At 26.0% G+C, this 12,531-nt stretch overlaps 1 protein-coding gene across 1 annotated transcript; it reads right to left on the bottom strand.

Moving 5' to 3' along the window:
* Positions 1–6,512: 6,512 nt before the first annotated feature.
* Positions 6,513–11,967, bottom strand: LOC115721139 (outer envelope protein 39, chloroplastic). Its single transcript, XM_030650391.2, has 11 exons — positions 11,572–11,967; positions 11,371–11,437; positions 11,230–11,268; positions 10,918–11,062; positions 10,658–10,816; positions 10,495–10,565; positions 10,333–10,411; positions 10,119–10,234; positions 8,726–8,873; positions 8,162–8,231; positions 6,513–7,043 (listed from the first exon to the last, which is right to left on the bottom strand). The coding sequence occupies exons 1-11, from the start codon at positions 11,603–11,605 to the stop codon at positions 6,886–6,888; spliced, it is 1,086 nt and encodes a 361-aa protein (XP_030506251.1). The 5' UTR covers positions 11,606–11,967; the 3' UTR covers positions 6,513–6,885.
* Between the last annotated feature and the right edge of the window lie 564 nt (positions 11,968–12,531).

Here is a 12,531-nt window from a genome sequence, read left to right as displayed (position 1 = left end):
TTGAAAAATTTATTGGTTCAGTTCTATATTATAGGTAGTCTTCTCAATAGACAAACATGATTTGGTTTTTTTTTACGAAGGCCACCAAATATTTGGGAAAGATTTGTATAAATTAATAAAAAAATAACATTAATAGATTAATAAAAAATATGGGAGAACATCGTATATCGTATACCATGAATATATACATATTTATCGAGTGTGATGTATAAAAAATCTCATTTACATATATATAATTATAAATATTATATATTTTTTTTAATTAAATGTTAGTTTATTTATTCTTCAATTGTACATAATATTGTATTTGAAATTTACTTTGATAGTTATTATTATTGAGTACACTACTATGTGAAATCAATATGTGATGCAATCTCTTAATATATTTGTACCATTTTGTTATTCAATACATTTTCACACATTTTTCTTAAAAAAAAAGTGCATGATGTCAAATAATTTATTGCAAAAATAGTACTTAATAAAAATAGTATTATTATAACTTTTTTCATTAAATATTTTAAATGACTAGCTTATTAGTAATATAATAGATACAATTCAATTGTGTAAATAATGTAAAATATAATGATAATAAAAAAAAATAGTGGATACTCAAAAATTGATGAAAGCAATGATAAGTGGCAACCACGGGTATATATATATTACAATATTTAGAAGTTGTGACATTATAATCTTTATGTTTTTATTTTTGATAAATGAGAGTGATATAATTAAATACTATGAATATCAATCAATATCAATATATATATATATATATATATATATATATATATATAAGAAATATAGAAAAAGCCATGTAGAACTTTATATGAGCTATCTTCAATTTTTTTCTATTCTCTATTTTCTTATTTATTTGATAATTTTATTAATTTATCATAACTATTAATTTTTTTATGAATATCATAACTATTAATTAATTGTACCTATGCTTATAAGTTATAAAAAAAAATCAAAAGACATATATACAATTAAATTGCACTCTATATGAGTTATCTTCAATGTTCTTTCTTTTCTTATTTATTTAATGTTTTTATTAATTTATTATAACTATTAATTAATTGTGTCCGTTTAAGTTATATAATAAATTAAGATTTGATTGAAAAAATTAATAATAATATGTAGCTTATAATGTAATTATTAATTCTATATATATATTTTACATACTAACAATCTATATATGTATAAATATATATAAATATATATTTATTAATATCAATCATCAATAATTATTAATAAATATATTGGAAAATTTTCAAAAAGTGAAGTGGCTTTTCTCTAAATTATTGTTTTTTCTCATTTTTTTCTATTTTTATTTACTAACAATAATATGATTAAAATAAAATATTAATTAATAATTATTAGTGAATAGAATTCTAACAAACATATTATATTAATTTTTTATTTAAAAGAAAAAATAATAATAAATCATCATTTATTAAAAAATTGAATGGTGTCTTTTTATTTTTTTATAGCTTAAATTATTATTATTATTAGAACATTTGACGGTTATTAATAACAAAAAATAAACATATTGGTGTATTAAAAAAATAATAATTATATTGTTTAAAATTAAATATATAATTAATAGTTAAGCTTTCTATTTTTTAATTGACTTCACTCCCTACATGATTTTTATACTTATATATATAAATGTTTCATACTTTAAAATTTTTATTCATTCTAATTGAAATGTAGTTTCTCCATGTAGGCCTAAGAATAGTTATAAGTATAGATTTATTAAATGTAAATTCAAGAACTCCAAGATAAACACAAGGTTAGTATATATCTTTATATATTAAAAGTGCCTATCTAACGGCATTTCTTGGTTTAACAGAATATACTTAAAAATAAAAGAATATTCTGTTAAATTTAACGATTACGTTTTATCTCCCGTTAACAAATAAACCCAATAATTAAACCCAAAAAATCAAACAATCTTTTAAATATTAATAATCTATTTTTAAATTAAAAAAATAATCTTACCCACATCTCTCTCTAACAAACCTATTTTGGGAGAATATTAATAATTTTTTTTTATTTATTTTTTAAAAAAGAAAAATATAGATAAAATGTTTAGAAAAGATAATATAAATGTGAGACTGTATATGAGTTGCCCCTTCTGTAATTACCTAGAAAAGATAAAATGTATAGATAAATATATATATGTGAGACTGTATAACATATATTATTATAACACAACTATGTTTTACTTACTAAATATACTGACACATATTTTATTTTTATAAAACAAATCGTTTAAATAATTATACTATTTTAATTATTAATTAAAATAAAAAACTAAAATATTAAATAAAACTAACACTACGTGGCTTGACACGTAACAATCACCTAATATATATATATATATATTTGTTAGTCTTGCTATTTTTGAATTGTCTTTACTTTTATATTATATTTTTATACTTTATATATATTTATTGTTCTACTCATAAATATAAATATATTTTAATAAAAATTGTAATTTTTGCATGTAGGTATGAGACTGACTATGGGTATAAAATATTGATCGAATTTTAATTCAACACATTCAAAAGAAAAGCAAATTCAAGATTAGTTAATTTATGTATATATATAAATATACATATTTTTATTTGAAAGTGGTTTTTTTATATTTAAGTGTGTCTATATATTTGTAGTATGGAAGTTTTTGATATGCATGTACTCAAGCTATTCTATGTTTATAAAAAAAATCCATATCTATGTAATTATGATGCTATGTAAATTGGGGCGATATCTATCTAAAAAGATTGTAATTGTTTTTTTTAAAATACACAAATAAATTAGTAATAAATGTAGTAGAATTTTAAAAAAACATATACATAAGGTTTTTTTAAAAGTTTTTCTTTATACAGCTATATTTCTTTTTTACAATTTTAATGCACAAAATAGAAATATAATTTTCTCTCCTTCATAATATTATTAATCTATATTTTCTTGGATTGAATATTTTTATAATTATTCTTCTAAATTATTATATTTTGATAGTTCTTTCCTTTAATAAATATATTGATTTAAATATATATATAAACAAATTAGAAGAAAAATATCCAGTAGAAAAAAAATCTTACTTTCATATTTATTTTATGTAATTTTTCTTTAATTAGTGGTAAAATAATTCAATTAATTAAAATAAAAAAATTGAAAAGAAAGATAGAGTGAGTAGAGTGACCTTTTCATCCATGTTTTTTTTTCTTTATTTATTTGACCTTTCATTCTTAAATAACTATTATTTTTATTAATTTTTTATATTTTTACTTTAATTTTCTCTTCTATTGTTAGTTTAATATATGATTAATGTTTAAAGTTCAATAAAAATAATAAACACTTTTAATTTATTGTGGTGTATTTATTTTTTTTCTTTTTCCTCTCGATATTGGGACAGAGGCTATAAATTTTTTTGCTATACTTTCTCAATAAATACATAAATCAGTATTTTTTTTTTAATTTTTTTAAAATAATTACAATTTTTATAATCTATAATAAAAAGAAATCATACAATTCAATATACTCATCTTTTAAGTGGTTTTTTAGACCTCAAAAGCAACATGTATTTATATTTTACAGTTCTATAATTTTATTGTTGCCTAATTTATAGTAAGCTAAACGCTAATGAATATTATTTATTTTAAATTATATTTTAAATAAAATGTAAAAAAATTACATTAAAATAATTAAAAGAATTATAAAAGTGAGGTTGAACCCGCGCGAAGCGCGGCTTAGTTCCCTAGTTTTCATGTATAAAAGGAAATTTGGATTTTTTTTTCTTCAAGTAAGCAGAGAGTTTTTAGCTAATGTTTTTTAAAATAAGCTTTAAATTAATTTACTTTATTTTCTCAAAATAAAAACCTTGAAAAGAATAATTAATAAATATATATTTTAAAATAAGCTAATGTCTTTGTGTTGCACCCCTAAATTTTTATTTGATTACTTTCTTCAAAAAAAAAAAATAAATAAATAAAAAATAAATATATATTTGGAAAGAGAAAATATTGTGAAAGTTTATAATTTTTTTTAATTAATTTTTAAAATGGTAGAAGCTCAAATACTCCATTCTAAGAAAACAAGATCAAATGCTTTGACTATTTTCAAAAAACGATTAGTTTTTGAAGAACATAAAAGAATTGTTTTTAGTATCAATGTCTAACATACTCTTAGAAAGAGCTTCCCTATGTAGTGACAAAAATCAATATTAATGGTCCATAGCTCAAAGAGTTTGTCATTTTAGTCAAGCCCATGGCTGAAAGAATGAATTCTAAGACAAATGTCATAAAACTTGATATAGGGGTTCTCAATGCTCATCAAATCCAATCCTCACTAATTTAATTATGGGTTAATTTCACAAATGCACAAAAACAAGAAAAAAAAACAACAAAAATACGGTTTCACGGAATTTTAAACATTTTTACGATTTTTTTTTATTTTATTTACATAAACTACGGTCTTTTTATGTTGAAATTTTGTTCATTTGTTGTTAATTTTTTGTTATATGTATGTTATTTTTTGTTGTTATTTTGTTGTTATTTTCATATTACTTTTATGTTGTTTTCTTGTTGATTTTATGTTGTTTTCGTATTATTTTTTGGAAAACCGTAAAAATGTAAAAAAACATTCTTTGAACGTAAAAATGTAAATATTTTACAAAAAATGGTGTCTTATGTAATTATTCCTTTAATTATAGTGCATTTAATTTGCACTAAGTGTAGATTTTATATTTCTGAATCTAATTCAATCCGCATAATATCTCAAATCTAATCTAATTATTTTGGATTAGTTGTTTTTTAATATTAAATTATTTAATATTTATAAAAAAATATTATTTTTCCACATAACAAAATAAAAAAAATTATTGTTATTTTATATCCTCAACAACAAATCAAATAATAAAATAATAAATAACAAATTCAAAGGAAAAAAAAATTATATGTATAAAGAAATGTTTAATTTTGTTTTAAATTGTATGTAAAAAAATTATATATAAGAATAGAATTTACATTTGATCTGTTAAGTTTTTATAATTGTATTATTTGTATTACACTTTTAAATTACTACTTACTTTACATTGAAATGTGAATTGTATATATAATTTTTTTATTTTTTTTTTATAAATATGTGTGGATTGGATTGAATTGATTACTTTTACGTGTCAACATCCAAACCGCTCAAGTATGAATTTTGAATTTTCCAATCCAATCAAATCTGCACAAGTATAGATATCCGTACTTTGGGAATTAGATTGGATTGGATCGACTATTTTATGAACATCTTTAATGGCAACCCAAACTCCATTTATTTGAACTCCCCATTCGGTCATATACTATAATATATCCCAACTTAGTAACCAAGTCAATTTCACTTCTTAGGGTGTTTGTTGGACTACATCTAATGTTTTTATATTAGATGTTAGAGTTTATCATCCGATCCGATCTAATTAATTTCAGCTATTTAATCGATCCAATAGATATATTTCATGAATATCTATTGGTTTAATTTGGGTTTATCTAATATTTTAGACTTAGTATTTATTGGATCAGATTGGATCCATCTAATATTTTAGATTCAGTATTTATTGAATTGAATTGGATCGGATCCATCTAATCCAAAATAAAAAAGTGAAATTTTATTATTAATTTTCATATATACATATATTTTTTTTACGTATAATAATATAAAATTTAATTACTCATTTAATCTAAATGAAAATATTAATTAATTCAATTGGATGTGGGATGTATTGAATTGTTGGACACTCCATCTAACATCCAATTCGATCCAATTGTATATTAAAAAATAAGATCCAATCTGATCCGATCATAATTGGATATCCAATATTTGGCGGTCGGTTATAATTGGATCGGTCAGTTGTCATTAGATTAGATCGATTTATGCACACCCCACTCACTCCAATAGTAGAATCAAAATTAGAGTTAAGAGTGAAAGATGAGTTAAACTTAAAACTTGGATCAAGTTAAATGGGTCAGATATGATAACACGATTCGAAGCTCGTACAAAATAAACAGGTTCGGGTTTAACTCAAATGAGTTTGAGTTATTTTTCGAGTCAACACGGCTACCCGTTTATAAAACGAGTCATTTTTGAGTTGATACACCTAATCCGAAAATAATACAATAACAACCTATTTAAAATTTACACTATTATATTTATTATTACATATAAATTGTATTAAATTAGTTAAATAAAATATAAATATATTATTCATAAATGTGTCATAAAAAGGTCATGAACATGTTAAATTTATTATAAACTTGTCAACGATTGATAAGTTAACCAAAATTAAGTATAATTCTTTATATAATTGGGTTACACGAGTCAGTCAACCCATTTATAAACGGGTTGGATTCAGATTAGAGTTCAATATTTGCTCGTAATACCTAAGTCTTAACACAATAAAAAGGACCTATGAACACGAATTACCACCCTTTGATCAAGTCCACCACACCATAAATTAAGCCTTATTTGTGTGCAACTCCATAAATATCATAAATTTAAATTCCTGAGAAGATGTTCTTAATGCTTTCAACTTTCAAGCTCCTTATCTTCCTCGTTACAATATTCACATTAATAATAACAATAACATTAACTGATCTCCTCACATAGTAAAGATAAGTAATTTAATAAGCTTGTGACTTTGCTAATTCATTTTTTTCCTTGAAATGAAAAATCATGAGAAAAAAATAAAATAAAAAAGTAGATGAAATTAATCAATGGCTTTTTACTTTAAAATTGTGGAGGAGAACAGCTTAAAATGGACTGTTGAACCATCCAATGAAGCAATAAAAGGTCATGCTCATGCAGATGAAAAATGCATGAATTTTGCCTGTGGGGAGTTCATGAAGCAAGATTACTTAGGCCAAAGTAGACAGTCTTTTGCTGCAGTGCATTTATGGCATAATCAACTTGAAAATGGCCAAACTGCGATTTGAAACGAAGACCATATCCGAGCCCGAATCCAGATCCTGGCTTTCCTTGCCTCAATGCTGGATTTCCTGAAATTCAAAATTCAAATGTTGATTTTTCCCGAACAAGAGAGATGAGAACGGAGTTATACCGAAATATTACCATAGAAGTTTAGTAACCAATCTGACCAAAAACATAAAAGTAGTCATGGAAATAGATCCTAAAATCTATTATTGACCCAAAATCCATATAACTCAAAAGCTGGTCCTAAGATTAGCTCAGAAAATCCAAATTCAAAACTACCATGAAACAATCTCTATAACCCTGCAGATCACTACAGATTAGACCAATTAAATGTTTTCGCATTATTGAACAAAAATAGATAATTTTACTTCTGACATTATCTTATAACGTAAAAGAAAAAAAATAGTACTTTACTTATATTCAAATGAAATTTAAATTGTTAATTTATTCCAAAGCTAGCATCATAAATAAAATTACAAATTCACTTTCCCAACCTTTTAATCCCCAATGACATACCAAACACAATATAGTACTAAAACTATGGATAAAGATTCAATCCAACTACTCTAGTCTGGCCTATTCGATACTATTGTAACATGATGCATTATTATTCTGAATGATTATTTTCTCAATAACTGTGGAGGAGACAGTCAAGTATTTATGGCATATAACGCTTGTTATCCCTTTTGGGCTCATTTGGTACGCCGTATTGTATTGTATTGCGTTAGTATTATTTAATATAATACTATGTTTGGTATTGACTTGTATTAATAAATTGTGTAAAGTTATAATATATTTTCAATAAACTCGACCTAAACACCGACTACGGGTCGGGTCCGGTCCGAGTCCCGAGTCTGCATCCGGACAAGTTCAGGTACGTGTCGGAAATTGAGGTTAATACAACTTACATCGTATTAAAAGTTTTGGTTGTAATAATTAATACAATACATTACTTTGTTCAAACATAGTGTTATTTATTATTTAATACAATACAACGGCATACCAAACAAGCCCTTTAAGTTTTAACCAATGAAATTCAATGATAGTTTGCCCAATTAGGACCACTAATCTGATTATAATAAATGTACACTAGAACTATCAAGTAATTATTGAGCTTATAAAAAGGATTTCATCATAGGAGATTTATCAAACTGATTTTTTTTTTCATTCTAGTGAGACTCACCAGGTACGTGTTGACTAGATCCCAAGTCCGTTCCACAGTCCAAGAAAACAGCACCTTCCATGCTTTTGGTCTAAAGACAAAATAGAAATCTAGTAAGGTCAAACACTTGAAGTGATAATCAATATGAAATTAACTTTGTCTACAGGTAAAGAAATTGGATAATCACTTTATTTTTGTCATTTCTACGAAGAAAAGAGTGTCAAATGAGATTCTTATACAATTTCACTGCATTTTTACTTGCACTGCACATATCAGCGAAAACTGTGTGCTAACTGCTAAATAGAAGAATTTCAAAAGCTTAAGTCAAACCATCGTGTGCTTGTAAAATCGGCATTGATAGATATTAGCTACTACTACACCCTCTTCTAAAACTACTGAAAGATTTCAGTATTAGTGGCTGAAACTCATTGTCCTCGTGATGGCCGGTATTTGATTACTCACGGGGACTTTCCTAGTTATACCGCTGGAGTCTAGACTAGACTTGGTCAATAGCACAGTGTACATATACAATAGCAATAACCAACATTCAAACAACTATTAAAATATTAGGTCAAACTAACATACCAAAGGAAATGTCAATTCACTATTTGCAACCAGACATGATCTGCCAGTACCAACTGCACCTTCACCGTATCCTCGCACACTAGCAAGACCTCCTATTGCAAATGCTTGGTATGGAGCCATGTCCCCCACAATGGAACCCCCCATCATCCTGTCAGAGCCAAAGGTGAGACTGACTTTTTACAATATGAGCACAGGTTGAGGTTTAATTTGTAATTCTAAAAACAGGAACAAAAAATTAAAAAGAAAATAGAACATGCCTTGACTTGTAAAGGAATGAAGGCGAAACTTGAAAGTGATGTACAAAGCTGCCATAGACTATCTACTAGTTCATAGCTTCACTCACCATACTCTTGTTCTTGTATTATTATTAGAATAATTATCTTTTTTACCCCCTGTACTTATGACACTATACTATTATGCCCCTTAATCTATTCAGCTTGTTATAAATAGTCCTTGTATAATTTTATATGCATACATTTAGTCCTTCTGTTTATTTTGTTTAAAAATACTGTTTGTATTGATGATGTGGTATTATAACAAAGGATAGAGTAGTAATTTCATCTCTTTTTAGAGGGAAAATTGACTATGAGGTGGCATAATAACTGACAATGAAAGATGATTAAAAAATGATTTCATAACCTTTTAAAAAAATTTAATAAAAATAATTTTATTAAAATAATTCCAATCGTTTTTTAGCAGTTCAAATTAGAAAAAGGTGTAAAATTAGGATTCTACAGTATTTGAAGAGATGGATATCACTAGAAAGAACATGAGATTTTTGGAAAATTAAGGTAATGATATTCTATTTTTTGGGATGTTATTTTTCATTTTTTTTTCCTGTGATTGTAATTTTTATGACTTGTAATTTATTTTCCTAATGGTATATAATTTTTCAACTACTATCTATGTATAATGCCACATTATTAATTTAACAGTCAACTTTAGTCAATTTTAACAAAATTAGATAGAAGGATTATACTATTCCAACTGATATATTTTAGGGGGTATTTTTAACTACACTTATAAATTAAGGGGCATCATAGTATAGTGTCATAAGTACAGGGACTAAAAAAGCTAATTATTCTTATTATTATCTTTTTAAGTTCATGAAGTATGAGTTTCTTTCCACATTCCTTTTTCTTTATTAGAATTTTAGTTTTCTACTAATTTTTTTTTTAACATTACTTTGGAGATTGAAAAAAGTATATCATGCAATCCTATAAGAGAAGAAACTGCAAATAGTCAAGGCTAGACATGATGTCAGAATACCAGTTTATTGCGCTATTATAAGCCAAGTTAGCTGTTTTCAGGATACCAGTTTGTTACACTATATGCTCATAAATCTCTTCATTTAGCACTAGATGTCTAACAAGAAACAAAAACAACTGCTCACTTTGTCAAGAGAAATGCTGGCCCAACTTTCAATCCCTTTGATGCAACAAACTTAAAACGGTTGAAGAGTAGCCACTTGGATAAAACTGGAACCCCTTGTTCTATTTGCAAGCTAAACTGCACATGACACAATAGACATAGTTGAACCTCATATGATTGTTCATTATAAAAATGTGCAATCTTACATTAAAGATCACCATTAAATGAAGTCTTACATGAAAAAAGCTGGAATCATTTGCCTTTGCAAATCGAGATTCTTGCTTCAGAACAACCATGCTATCATGGGTCTTCCCACTGCATAACATTTACATTATGATAGCAACACAACCAGTACAAGAAAGTTTGTTGGAAATTAGAGTATTGTTGTTCCTGTTTACCTGCATGTCACTAGAAATCCATCTCCATCTCGGCTTATAGACTGACCATCATCATTCACTGGGCGAACATTCTGCATGAAAGAAGATTTATATTGATGAGTTTAATCTAACTTTAAACACTGGAAATCTCATATGACAATACTCAAATTAAGTTTGCTCGAACCTCGAACTTTATGCTAGTTGTGCTACTCCATTTGGAACTTGCAGGCTCATTCAAATCCACCCCCAACGACAGTTTAGACAAATTCACACCTCCGCTACATGAGCGGGAAAAATTATCTACAGGAATACCATGAACTCCAATCTCAGGCGAAAGAGAGTGCTGGAATGTTAAAAGGCTAAACATTAGTAATGCACCCATCAAACTCTACAATACATTAGAACATATATTTCAAGTGAAATATAAAATAAACCAGTAAATACCTGAATTATAAAAGACTGTTGAGATAACCATTCGGGCCTTGGTCTTCTACAAGCTACTAATATATTGGAATCATAGAGCCCCTTATCCCATGATATATCAAGCTTCTCACTTCCACCAAATAAGTTAGGATGTTTTACACAAAGACTGCAGAATGAAAAACACCCATTTGGTCCAATCAATTACAATACTGATAAAATCCAAAAATGGGATTATCAAATCATTAGTTTTATTCATTACATTTCAGATTAAAACAATCAAACAAATCCACATTTTAAATAGTATAATATAAGAAAGCAAAGCAAATTGCTAACCTTCCTATTATCAGAGATAAAGGGCTGTCATTACCACTCCTATGAAAAACACAGAAAGTAAAAGACTCAATACCAATAAATAACAATAACAATAAATTGACAAAAGAAATAATAATAATAATAAAAAAATGTAAAATAAACCTGAAAGGAGGAACCATCAAAGAAGCACAAAGCTTGTGAGTGAAATCAACATTAACATCAATTTTGGCTGTGGCAAAATTAAACACAAATAACACACATTACTCTCAAAATAACCAAGAACAACAACAATAATGGCACAATTCTCAAATGGGTTTTCAAAATATTAATTATTTTTTCCTTAAAAAAATAAAAAGAACTGACCTTTACCAGCATGGATGCTCTTCTGAGCTCCCATCCCGTTACCAGGAAAAGTGAATCATAAACCATTAAAAATCAATGGAAATCAAGGGTGAGAAGTGAGAACGAGGCAATGAATGAAGAGCAATGATTCAGTTTTAACTTTTAAGAGTGTGTTTTGGAGTTAAAGTTCCCCGAAGCAAAGTGGGTTTGGTTGGGTTGGGTGTGGTTTTGGAGTTAAGAGTAACAAGTTATGCTTAGCTTCCAACGTTTGTTATCCTTTGTTTGTTTTGTGTTTCTTTACAATTTTTCATTGGATTTGGATTCGATTCGCCCTAGCCGCACGTGGTCATGGGATATTTGGAAGCTCCTTCCTTCCTTAATCCTACATTTATGTAATTATTTGTTCTAATCAAATTTTATCAGAACCAAATGCGTCAAACTCGACCAGCACCAACAGATTTCATCTAAGGGTACATTTGATTTTTTTAAGATCCAAACTTCTGAATCTGAATGCGAATAATTAAGATTCTAACTCTAAATACGGTTTGTTTTTTACACATGAATGTATTAATTTGTGGGGGTTTTTTTATTTTGACACTTCAAAATAATTTTTTTTTTTTTTTTATATTTTTACGAAATTCTACATAGAAATTCTAGCAGGAACAACTTAAATCGCAATCAAAATCTACGTAGAAACTACTCTAGAAACTATCAGACCAATCCAACTGTAAATTTAAAAATAAATAAATTGATATATGGAGTAATTTTCTTAATTTTTTTAGTATTTTTAATTCTATGATATTAACTAATTTACTAAATTGTATTTTATTTGTAAAAAAGAAAATATTTAATATTCAAATAATTATTAATTTTAAAATTTTAAAATATTAATTATTTTTCATTATTTGACATTATTAATATCATATCTCTTATAATAAACATTATTAATTTCTTTTTAATTTTAGAGACACTACATTATTA

Source organism: Cannabis sativa, chromosome 2, assembly GCF_029168945.1.
Source record: "Cannabis sativa cultivar Pink pepper isolate KNU-18-1 chromosome 2, ASM2916894v1, whole genome shotgun sequence".
Lineage (NCBI taxonomy): Eukaryota > Viridiplantae > Streptophyta > Magnoliopsida > Rosales > Cannabaceae > Cannabis > Cannabis sativa.
This window is presented reverse-complemented; position numbering and strand designations above follow the sequence as displayed.

What these genes read in the sequence shown, in the direction of transcription:
- LOC115721139 (XM_030650391.2), bottom strand. Translation starts at nt 11,605, where the DNA reads ATGGGAGCTCAGAAGAGCATCCATGCTGGTAAAG. An exon ending in AACAGTCTTTTATAATTCAG is followed by an intron (nt 10,817 to 10,917) that starts GTATTTACTGGT and finishes TTAACATTCCAG; the next exon opens with CACTCTCTTTCGCCTGAGAT. An exon ending in ATGATTCCAGCTTTTTTCAT is followed by an intron (nt 10,235 to 10,332) that starts GTAAGACTTCAT and finishes TGTCATGTGCAG; the next exon opens with TTTAGCTTGCAAATAGAACA.